The following is a 15,415-nucleotide window of genomic DNA, read 5'->3' as shown; positions in this document are numbered from 1 at the left end:
TGCTAAAATATTGAGTTAGCCGTCTCAAAATATCGGCTCAAAACGAGCCGTTTAACAACACTACTGGGTCGGTCCTATTCTTATAATTTCGGGCCGGGTTTGGAAAATTAGGCCCGATGAAGATCACAAATCCTAGCTGCTTAGAGAAGATGAGCTAGGGCGATGCCTTAAATCTTCCCCGTTAAATCTAAGGTTAATAAAAAAACCCAAATTTTGGATAATTATAAATACTTTATTTATCAATTATTAAAAGCTATATAAAAGACAAATAAATGTACGATATATGTGTATTTGTATAGGTATAATAATAATAATAATATATAGTAAAATTTGCATAATAAATAATATTCGAGTCGAAAGTTTAATTTACCATTTATTTTTTTTTATATAAATAAAAGAATTTATTATTAAACATTTTAATTATGCTCTCTTATAAGAAATCTTGATACACAAAAGTAAAGGGGAAAAAAATACAACTTTTATAGATAATCAAAATATTACGTAGATTTTAAAAATAATTAAAATTATGGAGTAATAATAATAGTAATATAATGTATATTTGCTATTTTTTATTTTGTTATTTTATCGAAACATCAAATATTATTGGAAATAGATTAGATAATTTAAAAAAATGTATTTACAATATTACTAAATAAGGACTACGTTTAAAAGATAGAACAATATAATAATTAAATTTAATACTAAGTCAGGGATAAGAAGAATTAAAATGGTGCATTCATTTTGTATTTGAGAAAGTATCAAAAAAATAATAATATATAATATTATTTATCGCCATCTGGCCTAGTGTTCTTGATATCGGCTTGGAATCTATCGTAATCCTTGTTCTCTTCCGAATTTAGGGTGTGAAGAGGGATGAGATTTTCGGATTCACTTGGGTTGAACATGCCAGTAGGAGTGGTGTACTTGGTAGATAAGCGATCTGGAGTGTAAAACCTTAACAAAAAAATTATTATTAATATTTATATTTTCCGCTAATTTCGTAAATTAGATTTGCCGTCCCCTCCTGGTGTCGTTAAACGGCTCACCGATTTTTTTAAAAACGGCTAACTCAACGTTTTATTAAGAAAACTATAGTGCAAGCCTTAAGATTTTCCTCATCGGTGGCACAAAGGTTTGCACATCTATTAGCGAAATCTCGAGAATTAGACAATATTTTTCTGGCTACAGTTATCCGTTTTTAAAAACCGGCTCAAATAGAACGGTTTAACAACACTTCCCGCCCCCGCCCCCTCCCATCAACTAATTAAACCGGTTTATTCCGATTAATTCATTTTAAAAAATGGAGTTTAAATTGAAATTTACTCGTCCTCTCCTTCATCGTCCCCTTTGCGACGGTAGTCAAATGTCATATTTGTTTTCGAATTGTATCTGTCACCATTGATTGAAGATGGTCTGATATTCAAGCTGTCGTTCTCGATCTCCGAATCGTGGCTGTCGTTTCCCATCTCCGAGTTATCGTGAGAGCCCCGTTGATGTTCGCGGTTACCGCGGTGGTACCGATTATCGTCAAATTTTCGATCGTTTTCCTCTCCGCTTTCCTCCTCGCTGAGAACGTCAAGATTCTGTTCCCTCAAAAAGATGGCCTCATCTTCCATAATTATTTCGCGCTCGTCCAGTACCCTTCCCTAAAGGTGGTGGGAGAAAGAAAAAATAAATAATTAGCCCTTTAGACCAAGCGCACCAAAAGACCGGTTTCTGACCCGGTTATCGTAATCGGTCTTTTGGTTCGGTCCCCGTAATTTTCCTATTTTTTTATTTTATAGTGAAAGAATTGTGTATACATTTTTCTTATATATAAAAATTGTCTTGTTTTGAAGATTCAAAAGTGCCATAGATCTATTATATTATTTTTCCTCACTTTTTTATATATATATTATTATTTTTTTAAATTACTTGAGCCAAATCGGAGAGTTCTTTATCTTCCCTGGTCATATTTTTAGGTTTAGAAATGTAGGATGTGTTATCGTTATTGGCATCGTACACGTTGTAATCCGTATCGGCAGTTTTTCCGGTAGGATTCAAGCAGGAAGGGTTCTTGATCTCCAAAAAATTTTCCATTATGTCCCACTTCCGGTTCTTCAGGAGGTATATGTGCAGCAGGTATTCTTTGAGATTTCTTAAACAACGTGAGAAGAGGTGATTTAAAGAAAACGTATTCCTATAAGTTAGCAGGGCTCAGAAGAGTGCTGTTAAATGGCTCGGTTTTAGCCAACTCTGAGTGAAGATTTTAGCCAAAATAATACTAAGCAAGTCAGGAGATTTTTGTTAATAAATGTCTTAACCTCTCCGCCACCTACGAGCAAAATTGTGCACACTTGCGCAATATTTTTTGGCTAAAATATTGGGCCAGCTGTTTTTAAAAATCGAGCAATTTAGCAACACTAACTTAAACAAAGAAATATTTTTAAAAAGAAGTAAAACGAATCATTCAAAAAAAAATATTTTTTTTAAAAAACCTATCCAATTCGTTAGATAAAAGCCTGTCTTTTATAGTGTTGAATAGGCCATCTAGCGGAGAACTGAAATAGTGGGTCTGAGAGGAATTGGTGAGTAATTTGAGTTTGTTTTTCCTTTTCTCGAAGCATTCCAATTCGTAGCCGCTAATCTGGGTGTTAAGTTTCGCGCCAAATATTTAAAAAAATTTTTTTAATTATTTCTTCAAAAAGTTTGGAGTCAATAAAATATAACACATGTTCAAAAATTCCGGCGAAACCCAAGCAACCGACCCGTAGACTGTGCCGGGTTATTGTAATCGATTTATATTTCGGGTAGTATTCGGTCGGACCGATAAAAAAAATCGGGTCGGATTAGATTGGGAATACGGAATTCATTTTAGCTTCGGGTTGAGTGGGAAAATGATTTTTTTTTTTTACTACAGGCGGGGTTGAGTCAAAATAAATTTGTATCCAGATCTCTAATAGAAGTCTGCAATAGGGTGGTTTAGCCCACTCGCCCACGTATTCTCTAAGTCAGCGTGGGCGGCTTTTCGTAAAATATTTAAAACATTGGACTAGTGGCGGGAGATTAAATTTAAAAAAAAATTTTTAAGTAATGAGAGTGGGTGGAGGTTAATTTTTTAATATTCTGTGGGTGAAATGAGCGGAACAGACTTAATTTATTTTTAGGGGGAGGTTGGACAAAATGGCGGAGGGGGGGGGGGGGTTAAACAAAATTTTTAGGTAAATGGACGTGCTGGTAAATTTTTTAAAAAACGGTGGGTGGGCTTGTTGTTTAAAACCCGTCCATTACCGACATCTGGTCTCTAATATGGTACTCCGACATAACATCGTGAACATAAGAAATATACGATTTTAAGTTTCAAAATGTTTCAAAGTTTTCGTCATCCAATCAAAAATTTTTATGTTACTATAGGAATAACAAATATTAACAATTTACGTTTAAAAAAAAAGGGAAAGGGGGGGGGGACATTTTTCAACTGAAAAAAATTAAGAAAAATTTTATCCATTTCGCAGCTAACCAAAATGACTTATATAGTTTTTTTTTATCCCCATTGATAATTAATAATTTTAAATGGTTAAGAAATGTTTTTCGTTTACCTTTAAAACCTTGAAAAGGCACCTTACGTTGTCTAAAAGACAAGGTGATGTCAATAAAAGACCGCAGATGTCCAACAGAGCGATATAAAAGCCAGAAAATTTTGTTTCTTCCATCGGGGACACGTCTCTATAAGGCGTTGAGTAATTTCTTAACTATATTATTTATTTATTTTTGATGGTTATGGACCGTAAAAAATTGAAATATATCAGTGTCAGTGTTTCCATCCATATATTATAAACTATTAATTCATCTTCGTATTCAAAAACTATTTACTATTCTATTCAATACCTTTTTATTGAGAAGGGGGGGGGGAGGTTAAAATGTGGTTTATTAAAAATATAGCGACTTATGATTTTAGTATTTCTAATTAATCTATTCTTTGTATGGGGTGGAGTGGTTTAGGGTTGGGGGGGGGGGGGAATGGGGGTCAAATAAATTACGTGCACTATAAAAATGTGCACGTGTTCTGATGCAGCAACGAAATAAGGTTCCCCAAAGATCCCATATTCTATGAGGGTCATTCCATGTCAAATGAGCAAAAAATGAGATTTTTAGCCGACCCCCCTTCGATTTTTTTTAAAATTTGGTAATCTAAGAAAGATTAATGTAGTTAAGAAATAGCCAAAATTTTAGGCTCGTAACATTAATATTTTTGGAGATATTAGGGGTCAAAGTGGCAAAAATGAGGTATTTTTACCATTATCTGCCTTCATTCAATTAAACATATCTTAAAAACTACTTAATTGTAAATAACAAATTTATAATCAAAATTACGTACAAAGATAGTACTTTTCAGATAAAAAAAAAATTTTTATTTTTTTTCCAATTTCCGGTCATTTTATTTAATATGCAAGGACTAAAAACGATTTTTTGGAAATAATACGATTTTCAATTTTTTAAAAAAAAATTAGTAGACATTACTAAACTCTTCCCTTATATTTATAAAAAAAAAACTGGTCTGGGACGCGGCCATCTTCATTTTAAAAATCGATAAAAATGTTTAGAAAAGTGTATAAATTAAATAGGCCGCGTAAAGTTAATTGTTTACTTTTTGTATTTTATTTTAAAATTAAACATTGACTAGCTTAGTTATGATCGGTATCGTACCGTGGTGAGGAATTTGAACATGGACTCCACTCCAGACTATCCATTATGTATGCATTTTCCTACTAATAAGATGTGGGCACTTCTTCAACCTTCTGTTGTGCCTCAACAGGCACCTCACTGGCTTGAACAACTCCACTGACGGTAGGGACACTTTCCGGCACACCTCGTCTACCACGGCGTTTCTTTTCTTCATCCAACAATTCAAATGCGCGATCTACGAAAACATCGCTCATTTCACTACATTATTTCTCTATTTGTCTCTCGTCCTTGAAACTAGTACGTGGGACGTCAAGTCTCGCTTTTACGCGGGCTCTCTCCTCAGGAGAAACAACTGCATACTTGGCATCTACTACCCATTTACTCTGGAGCATTTCTTTATTCCAATTATCATAATGCTCCTGCGTCACGGCCATGTACTTACCTTGATCATACGCTACATAACCGCTATGGAAATTATTCTTTTTCAATTGAACTTTCCTATCTTTACGTAGCATTGGCATTTCGCTCTCATGTATGGCATCAATCAAAGTTTTAAGATACCCAGCATGAACGCCGTAATTAGATACTCCAATTTGGCCCCACACGTGTGCATACCCAACACGTGGGTACCACTCGTATAAAGTGCTCCGGAAAAACCAGCCACTGTGCTGCCATCATACAGTACACATCCGAATGCATCTCCATTTGCTAATGAGCCTGCGGAGGTATTCTCGGTTTTTAATGGCCCCGTAACAGTTACCAATTGTTTCGTCTCAGCTGTCATTATTTTGGCGGACGACACGCCTAGAGACGACCAGAAATCCGCTGGCACTTTTACCACGGAAACATCGGCTTATTGATTCAGCGGCGGACATTCTAATAATTTTTGTGTTCCGTCTCGACGATACCGCAATTTGATGAAAATTGCTCAACACATGTGTGGCAGTTATCAGCATATCACCATATCTCCAACTGCAGCCGGATATGATTCCTTTATTATCAAAAATAACAACCTGACATTTAGGAATTTGGCCAACATAAAATGCTGAACCAACCTTCATACTTTCTACTAACCACCAAAAACCAACCAGTTGTGTATTAATCGCAAACCCAAAACCATATAACAATGTAACTTAAGTTACTAAGATGTAAGGCGCTCTAACCACCATCGGCAAACAAGCCTCTATAAGAAGCATAACATCTCTCGCAGAATCAAACATCTCGGCAGTGTCTAAAGGCATGGTAAACTTTAAAGTACTATATTTAAACGAATTTAAACTTTTATATTTACTAATATACTCAAATTATTATTCAAAATTATATATTAATCAGTTTTTAATGGTTTTTCTTGAACTATTTGGTATAATTTAAAGGATTATTCATCTTGTAAGTGAAAATAATAATAAATGGGTCTTTCATTCAATTCTAAAAATTGTCTATCGATATTACTTTATTTATAATTTATTATAAAATTTTTTCCCCATATAACATATATTTAATGATTATTAATAAAATATATTCAACCATAGTTATTGTATATATGAATCAGAATCTTGTGCATTTCATATATGGCCCCTTAAATATTAAAAATAATTGATATAATATAAATTTAAAAATCTAATATATAACTCACTTTTAAAGGATTCTAATTTTTTGGTAGCGCGTTTACTTTCTTGTGACGACAATGTATAACTACGGCCAGTAGCAGTTAACGGTAAAACCAATGTTAAGATATGACATTTTGGAAAGTAAAGAGTGGTCGATGTAAAGGAATTAGAAGCAGGATGGGTGTAAAACTTTATATATATTTCTTCCTGCTTTTGATTTTTTCCTAAAACAAAGGCTAACCACCAATTAGAATCATAAACACACGTATGTATCCAGATATTTCTCCAAAAATTATACTCTCATCAATATACGATAAATATTGTATAGTGCTTTCTATATAATTGGAATACATTTTACTTTTGAATTGATGTAGACCTGTTGGAATCTCGGTGCAAATTTTCTGTGTTCCGGGTATAGGTCTAGTTTGAAAATCTTTCCCTAAGAATAGTTCTTCGGAATCATAATGTTTTTGGGTCATATATTCAAAATATATGCCATAAATATTTTCTTTAGCGAACTCGTACAATTCATATGATGTGATTATTTACTTTGAGTAAGGCCTTTGTAAAGTATCTCCAGAGGCTAATCTTTTAACAGTGCCACCAATCCCATCATGCAGAAAAATGTCATTCCGCCTGTACCCCTAAATCTATCTCATCATAGTAAATATGTAAATTTTTTACGATTTTTATACTGTGCAAGCGGATCCATCGGAAAAATAAAAATTTTTATTTGACATACAAATTTTACTAATTAAAAAAATTTACCAATGTTTTTTTGGAAATAATGTACTGCTTTGTATTGTGTTGCAATGATTCGGATATCATTACATAATTTAGGCAACAAATATTGGCAAAATTATCTTTATAATATATAACAAATGGGTGAGCAGTGGATTGAGCCCTATTCCAATGATAATTTTGTACTTCATCCTGAAGTATAAAGCTATAGTTTTCTTAAAAATCACATAAAATTAAATATTGGTCTTCGTCTAAGTTCGATTTTAGATTGTTTTGATACAACGATTGTTGCGTTGAAATAAAAAAATGGAGTAATAAAGATTCCATTTTTTCAAAAAAGGCATTGATAAATTCACCTACTGGTTGGGTTATTGTTTCAATAGTGGATCTATCTACGGACAGCCATTTTGTATGTTATAAATTTGATGTCCTTAGAAAGAAACAATCTTTCTATTTGATCGACACTTGTCAATATGCCGATTTTAGAAAATTCGATCCAATATTTATATTGATTTGGGTCATTTTATGATGATAATACTTTTATTTTGTACATAATAATTTCATAAGAATAAATAATTGTAATATTTTACAAATATTAAATTATTTTAAAAATTGAGTAGCAAATATTTTGATATTATTTTTTGGCGTTATATATGAAATGCACAAGATTTCATATATTCAAGAACTCGAAACTTGGTTGGGCATATTTTATTAATATTCATTAAATATATGTTATATGGGCAAAAAAATTTATAATAAATGATAAATAAAGTTAACAAAATTGAATTTCTTTTATCGATAGACAATTTCTGTAATTGAATGAAAGCCCCATTTATTGTTATTTTCACTTACAAGATGAATAATCCTTTAAATTACATCAAATAGTTCAAGAAACATTAATATATAATTTTATACAAAGACGCCCCCTTTCGGGAAAATATTTATACACTTTTCTAAACATTTTTATCGATTTTGAGAATGAAGATGGCCGCGTCCCGGGCCAATTTTTTTTTATAAATATAAAGGAAGAGTTTCATAATGTCTACTAAATTTTTTATAAAAATTGAAGGTCGTATTATTTCAAAAAAAATCGTTTTTGGTCCTTGCATATTAAATAAAATGACCGGAAATTGGAAAAAAAAATTTAAAAAAATTTTATCTGAAAAGTTGAATCTTTGTACGTAATTTTGATATTAAATTTGTTATTTACAATTACGTAGTTTTTAAAATATGCCCCATTGAATGAAGGCAGATAATGGTAAAAATACGTCATTTTTGCCCATTAGAACCCTAATATCTCCATAAATATAAATGTTACGAGGCCAATATTTTGGCTATTTCTTAACTACACTAACCTTTCTTTGCTTACCAAATTTTTAAAAATTCGAAGGGGGTCCAAGGAATGACCCAGGATACTGTTGTTAAATGGCTCGATTAGAGCCGATTTCTTAAAAATGGCTAACTCAATATTTTAGCCAGAAAAAGAAATATTGTCTAAAGCCTCGGGATTTCGTTAACAGATGTTCAAAAACCTTTGTGCCACCTATGAACAAAATCTTAAGGTTGGCAATAATATTTTTCCTGGTAAAATATCGAGTTAGCCATCTTTAAAAAAAATAGGCTTCAAAATGAGCCGTTTAACAAACACTATTCTACGATATATAATATATAATAATATATATATAAACTTCAATGCTTTATATAACATGATAGTATTTGGTAATTTTATGTTTTTTTACATCAATTTGACAAAAGAGGTCAGCCAGAAGGAAAGCAAAATTAATAATGCGATCGGATTGAGTTGCGACATTCATATTCGATATTTCCTTGTATTTTGCTTCGACCCTAATAAACGAATGTTTAACATTTTAAAAATATCTTTCTCGCAATATGATTGTGTATAAGGATTATTTAAATTCAACAAAATTGACTCTGACTCTTTAATCAGAGACCTGTGGGTCTGGCCCTAAGCCCGGCGGGTACACGGGCCGGTCCTAAAAAAGTTTAATGTACAGGCCGGTCTGGCCTGAAAATTTAAAACCCATGCTAGCCGATAAATTTTTTTCACGTGTGCCAATGGTACCTCTGCACTTTGCTATTTATTAACGCACATGGTGAGAGGGAGGGAGGGGGGGGGGCTTTATATATCTTTCATGAGGTAAGGAGTATAGTTGGGTAATGGCTAAATGTCGGTTAAAACAGCCCGAGGACAAAATGATCGTCTTTCAGCTAAAAGCTTGGTTTAACCGATTTGTTAGCCGGCTAAATATCAGCTTAAGCGGCTAAAAATATAGTAAATACCCACCAACTATAGTTAGTAGTAAAGAAAAAATTGGAGATCAAATTATTTGAAGATGCTGGCTTGGGCATACATAATGCTCAAAAACATAGGTGGTTAAGGGGGGAGGGATGCATTATTGAACAAAGTTATATTAAGTAAAAATGCCTATAAATATTAATTAAAATTGGCTTATCATATGCAAAAAAAAAATCAAATAGCAAAACAAGCCCCTTCATTTCTCAAGTAAACTAAGCTTTAGGAAAAAAAAATTAGCTCCCTATCTTCAAACTATTTTCTTTCCACTTTCCTCGATAAAATATTTATCATAATTTTTTTAAATGTTAGTAAAATTACAGGTCAAAGATGGCATTGCTGAACATCTCGCTCTGTGTAAGGGATAAGTTGTGGATCAAAAAATTTAGCAATCTAACTCCTGAGTATCTAAAGTTGGAATCTTCACACTTTTAAAGGGTTGTATATTAAATATATATATATATTAAAAATAAAATATTTTAAATATCAGATCATTATTTATAAAATTTTCAAAGACAAAAAATTTAAATAAATATAATTATTTACATGTGCAATTATTATTTTGACAGTATTATTCAGGAGTTCACTTCCTAAATTTTGACAACTAAGAAAGGTACATATCGCTAAGCAACGTTTATCCAACATTCCGGGGTCATAACGTAATTCATCGAGGTATGGAAGAAGTTTTTCTAAAACAATATAAAAGATTTGATCATTTTTTAAAAATATATCATTAGTAGGATCCTTGGCATCCCATCCCTTTGTACTCTGGAATCTTTTGCTTTAAAAATAATATTTATTTTTTTTTACTTTTTAGATCAATTTAATCGCATTAAAATCATTTTATATTTTATTTTAAATTTGTTTTTCCAATTCTAAAGCTATGAGTTACAAGCCTGGTAGATCTGCTACAAGTAGGTTGGGGCCAAGTAATTTTGATATTTCAGGCCTCTAATTTATTTTTTTTGAAAAACTTTACGTACATATTTAAATACCAACAAATGTTTTAATAGCATCTGTTAGTATTGCTAGACTTATAATTACAAATACAACAATTTCAGGTTTGTATCAAAATCATTGGATACCATCAATCAATGTCATAAAAAATTAATATTTTCTATTCAAAAAAAAAGGCAAACTTAACTTTCACAAATTTTTGTGTATTTTGTTTTTCTTTTTATTCTCAAAAAGTTAATTATTTTATTTACGTTTATTAGCCGAATGTAGTGATGATAAATGCCAAGATGTAGTCAAATTTTAAAAATAGTAATCAAGATTTTATCTAAAAGATTATTAACTAAAGCCTCAAAGTTGACAATAGATGTCCAAACTTTTCTGCCAACTCTGGACATAATCTCTGTTAGATAATTGAATTTTTGATAAAATCATGAGTTAGACATTTTTAAAAATAGTAATCAAGATTTTATCTAAAAGATTATTAACTAAAGCATCAAAGTTGATAATAGATGTCCAAACTTTTCTGCCAACTCTGGACATAATCTCTGAGCTTAGATAATTAAATTTTTGATAAAATCATGGTTAGACATTTTTAAAAATGAGCTGAATAAAGCTATTTAACAACACTAGTGTAATATAACTTGTTGAATAGTTTTAAAACCTTTACTTGTTGCAGATATAACAAAAAAAATGTCAAATTTTTAGCTACTTTTTATAATTTTTTTAAATTTTATTTTTTCTTTACAAATAAATTAAATTTTTATTACTTTAATGAAATTATATAAAATAATATAAAAAAAATTACAATATTGTATCATATTTTTTTCAAATTATTAGTCTAGTCCAATGTTTTTGAAAAACAAAAACACTAAATATTGGTCCAGATCCAATTCATTTAATTGGCACAATACTAAATACACATATGTTAATGAACACTTTTGGAAATAGATTTTTGAAGTACTAATTAGTTTCATTATCAATATTTATGTTACTTCTATTTATAAAATTGGTGACATGATTTTGATTATTCTTTTCACTTATATCGAATAAAGATAATTATTTAAATAATTGTAGAATTTATATTTATAATTCAATTTATATTAAAATTATTTGTATTTATTTTAAGTAAAATAAATAATGATAGTTTTTTTTTCAAGCATATAAAAGAACATAAATATTAAATACTACATTATAATTATATAGATTGGGTAGTATTAGCAAAAAAAAATGATATTACTGCATAACTAATGTGTTTGATATAAGTGTAAAGATAAAATGAAATTAAAATTACTATTAAAATAATATACATCAATCTTAAAACTATGAAATAATATAACTAATTAACACTTATATGGTAATTAAACTTTTAATTGATTCTTTCTTTTAACATTTCAGTAATATAAATAAAACTGAAAATTCTTTAGGCAAGTATTAAAAAAATCAAATTGTTATATTGAATTTAAATATTCAAAAATTAAGAAGTCATATATATAATTGACATAGAAATAAATCAACAAATTTACTTTTAAGATCGTCAGCAGATAAAGGCACAGTTTTCTGTAAATTAAAAAAAATCGATAATTTTGAATAAAAATTATTTATTTACTGTGGTTGGGAAAAATTCTTTGGCATTAGGTGAACAATTAAAACTTTTAATTTTTGTTGTAAGGTCAGCTCGATTCATAACTATAAAAAAAAATCAACATTAACATCATAATTTTTTGACATATGTCACCTGAGTTTTGGTAATAAATAACATTCGACCCATTTGGGCTCTGTTTCCCTCCTAATCCTTGCATTATTGTTTGTTTGATTAAAACTTCAGCTAAAAATCTTTTAATAATTAAATAAACGAATGTATGTAAAACTGAAATCTAATATTTATTTAAAGAGAGTGCTAAATCTTGACCGGTCTGAAGATACACTATAAAAAATTTATAAATAATAAAAAATTATTTTATTTTCGGAAGAAATTTATTATTGTTATTTTTATAATAACTGATGTATTACCTCAAGTGATAAGATGTCTGCTAAGTAAAGTAATACTATGGCGTTTTTACAATTGAAAATATAGATGATAAAATATCGATCCTATAAAAATTATAAACTATAAGGAAACATCGTTTTAGTTTAATTTGTAACAAATTTTTTTTTTAATTTGATTATAAAATAAAATATGTTTATAGTATTGTGTATTACTAGAATTTTATGTTTTTTTCGCGCACTTGTTTAAATTTAATAAATTTTTGAGTTTATTTTATAAGGAAAGAGTTTTTATAAATTTAAAAGAAAGGAAGGCAAATTTTCGTCTAGATATCAAGATAAAATATTATGAAAACATAAATTTTACCAATTCATATTTTCCATAGGGGGTTCACCGTTATCTATGCACAGTGTTTAATAATGTTGTGCATTGTATAATTTTTATCATATAGTAATATAATTATTTTTTTATCACCAATTTATTCTAAATAATTATTAAAACTTGTATTTTTTTTAGTAACAATAAACCATATGCCATGGATTTATAAATTATATAGAATAAATAGTGATTGAGAATATAGAAAATTGTATTTATTTTGTTAATTTTTATATATTCACCTTTTTGTTAATTTTTCTGCTAATTTTACTATGCTAAAAAGTTTTCTAGGGGTAATAAATTTGGGTATATAGCGGATATGGGGCTAGATAAATAGTGGAAAGGGGTTAGATAAATTGTAGGAATGAGGGCTAACACCATCATTTAATTGTGGGGTAAAAAGGGTGCCTGTTAATGGTACCTATACTAAGATAAATGTAAAAATTTTAAATTTCGAGCTCATTCAGGGCTTTATGGGTTAAAATACAAAATTTTATCAAATATTATAATTTTGAAATGCAAAAATTTATCAGTTATTAATTTCGCATTTATTATATCTGTGCACCACAATACAACTACCCCCACTTTTTTGTCAATTATATGAGCAGATTTAAATTCTGGACGATCGGCTTTTCTTCTATTCTCATTGGTAGATAATGCTCTTAACTTTTAAAAATTAGATTTTCCAAAACTCAAGCCAGAAAAATTATATGTTACCCAACTATCACAACAAACACTCTGTGAATGATTTTTTCGGTCGTGGATTCATTTTGAATAGAATATTCCTTCCATGCTCGTAAAATTTAAACAATATTATTTTTATATATAATAATTTTATTTAATAAATTTATTATAATATATACATATATAAATAAGGATAATGACTCAATTCGAGGAATCAGCAGTTCAAGGAAATTTTTTAATTGGATGAGGTATATTTAAAATTAAACAAGTATATAGGATTTAATGATGGAGAGATATGAGTTAAGGTTTATTAGAGATTTGAGAGATACAAGTCAGGAATAAGATATATTAAAAATGATTTTTATTTTAATAAAGAACTTGTCAAATCTCGCAGGTCATGTTATTAAATAAATTTCGTTGAGATGGACAATAATCATATTTGATAAATAATTAATTTTATTTTGCAATTGTTATTTCAAATAAATTATCAATTTTAGTATTCATAATAAAATATGAAATAATTTTTTTTCAAATAAAAAAAATCTAGACGTGCCATAGTCAATATAAACGGCCGTAAAAAAATCGTCTATATTTTAAAGCGAAAATATCCACAGCTAATATTTTTTATCTACTGATCGTCTATTTATATTTAATTAAAGGCAAACACCAATTTAAACCGAAGGGGTAACGTTTTTCTTTTAATTTTTTTTATATAATAGTAGATTTAAGTTAATTTTCATATATAAAGAGGTAAAAATGCGGTAATTATATGAAGGGATAAAAATGACCCAAATTTTCTTTTAAAATATTAAATTTCAGCATAAAAAATTAGTTCATAATCAAATAAAAATGTTTGAGGACTAGTAATTAAAATTACTGTGTAAACAAAAAAATATTTTTGGATTTAAAAAAATATCATTTTAGGCAAAAGTAAAAGTATTATAATATTACAGAAATATTTAAAATGTGTACTAAAGTACGAAAAATAAATTGATTTTGTCGTCCCGATCCAATCTAAATTCCTAGAGTAAAAAATAGTCGCCAGTCGTGAACCGACGCGGCCCAACTTTATCTTATGCAATTAACAAATATAACTGAAATTTAAAATTTTTATATAACTCTTTAATTTTTTTTATAATTGTAAATATTAAATTAATATTTTATAATGGTTACGATAATTATATATAATATGAAGTTACATTTTAATAGTCGTTAAGTTATTAAAGTATATATACTAGTAGTAAGCCCGTCAAAAATGACGGGGAATGAGATTTTTATTCATTTTTACGATAGATGCCAGGTTCAAGATCACAATATTAAGAAGCATCCAAGATCTTATAATTTTAAAAAAGTTTATCCAAGCCCAGCTCAACCCTTAATAATTTGTAAAAGATATTCCCAAGTAGTGTTGCGTAATCGGCTAATTTTAGCCGACTATAAAACGGCTTAGCCGAGATTTTAGGTGGAAAAATCTGCTAAGCCTAATTAGGTAAAGCCTAAAAATCGGCTAAACCTAATTAGGTTAAGCCTAAAAATCGGCTAAGCCTAAAAATTGGCTAAAATAAATTAGTCAAAATTTTGCATCGATGCTTAGCATTAATTATTATTTATTTATTTTAGTAAAATAATTTATTTTATTTATATTTAATGTAAATATTTTATTATTATCAACAAATAAACATGATATGATTTAATATTTTTTATTTATATTATTATATTTTGAAATGAAAATAAATTTATTTATTTGATGTTTTTTTAATAAAAAAAATAATATGCTGCTATATTGTAAAAATGTAATATTCTTTATAATATAATTTATTAGTGATTTTCACAATCTTCTTTGTAAATACATCTTTTATTGAGGAATTATATTGTAAATTATCATTTTTTTTAAATTATCTATTTATTATTAAATGAGGTGGATTTTATGAAACTTTTTTGATGTTATTTTATATGATCTTTTAATTAAGGATAATATTTTAAAGTGACAATTGTCATAATCGTTCTTTTATAAGTTTTTTGAATTTTTTTGACGAAAATTTGTTAAAATAAGTATTAATAACATGTGTAAATATAAATTTAGTAAAG

General features: G+C 28.9%; 1 protein-coding gene across 1 annotated transcript; it reads right to left on the bottom strand.

The window, feature by feature from the left end:
- Positions 1-334: 334 nt before the first annotated feature.
- On the bottom strand, positions 335-12,156 carry LOC135927781 (uncharacterized). The gene is made up of 11 exons (XM_065463963.1): positions 12,020-12,156; positions 11,891-11,970; positions 11,808-11,841; positions 9,874-10,016; positions 9,649-9,755; positions 8,753-8,858; positions 3,579-3,731; positions 2,478-2,626; positions 1,915-2,137; positions 1,324-1,646; positions 335-954 (listed from the first exon to the last, which is right to left on the bottom strand). Exons 1-11 carry the CDS (start codon positions 12,081-12,083, stop codon positions 783-785), a joined length of 1,554 nt encoding a protein of 517 aa, XP_065320035.1. The 5' UTR covers positions 12,084-12,156; the 3' UTR covers positions 335-782.
- Between the last annotated feature and the right edge of the window lie 3,259 nt (positions 12,157-15,415).

This window comes from Gordionus sp. m RMFG-2023, chromosome 4 (assembly GCF_954871325.1).
Source record: "Gordionus sp. m RMFG-2023 chromosome 4, tfGorSpeb1-WG-v2, whole genome shotgun sequence".
In the NCBI taxonomy this organism is placed as follows: Eukaryota; Metazoa; Nematomorpha; class Gordioida; order Chordodea; family Parachordodidae; genus Gordionus; species Gordionus sp. m RMFG-2023.
This window is presented reverse-complemented; position numbering and strand designations above follow the sequence as displayed.

What these genes read in the sequence shown, in the direction of transcription:
- LOC135927781 (XM_065463963.1), bottom strand. Translation starts at nt 12,083, where the DNA reads ATGCAAGGATTAGGAGGGAAACAGAGCCCAAATGGGTCGAATGTTATT. An exon ending in ATCTGCTGACGATCTTAAAA is followed by an intron (nt 10,017 to 11,807) that starts GTAAATTTGTTG and finishes ATATTGTTTTAG; the next exon opens with AAAAACTTCTTCCATACCTC. An exon ending in AGCAATGCCATCTTTGACCT is followed by an intron (nt 8,859 to 9,648) that starts GTAATTTTACTA and finishes TTCGTTTATTAG; the next exon opens with GGTCGAAGCAAAATACAAGG.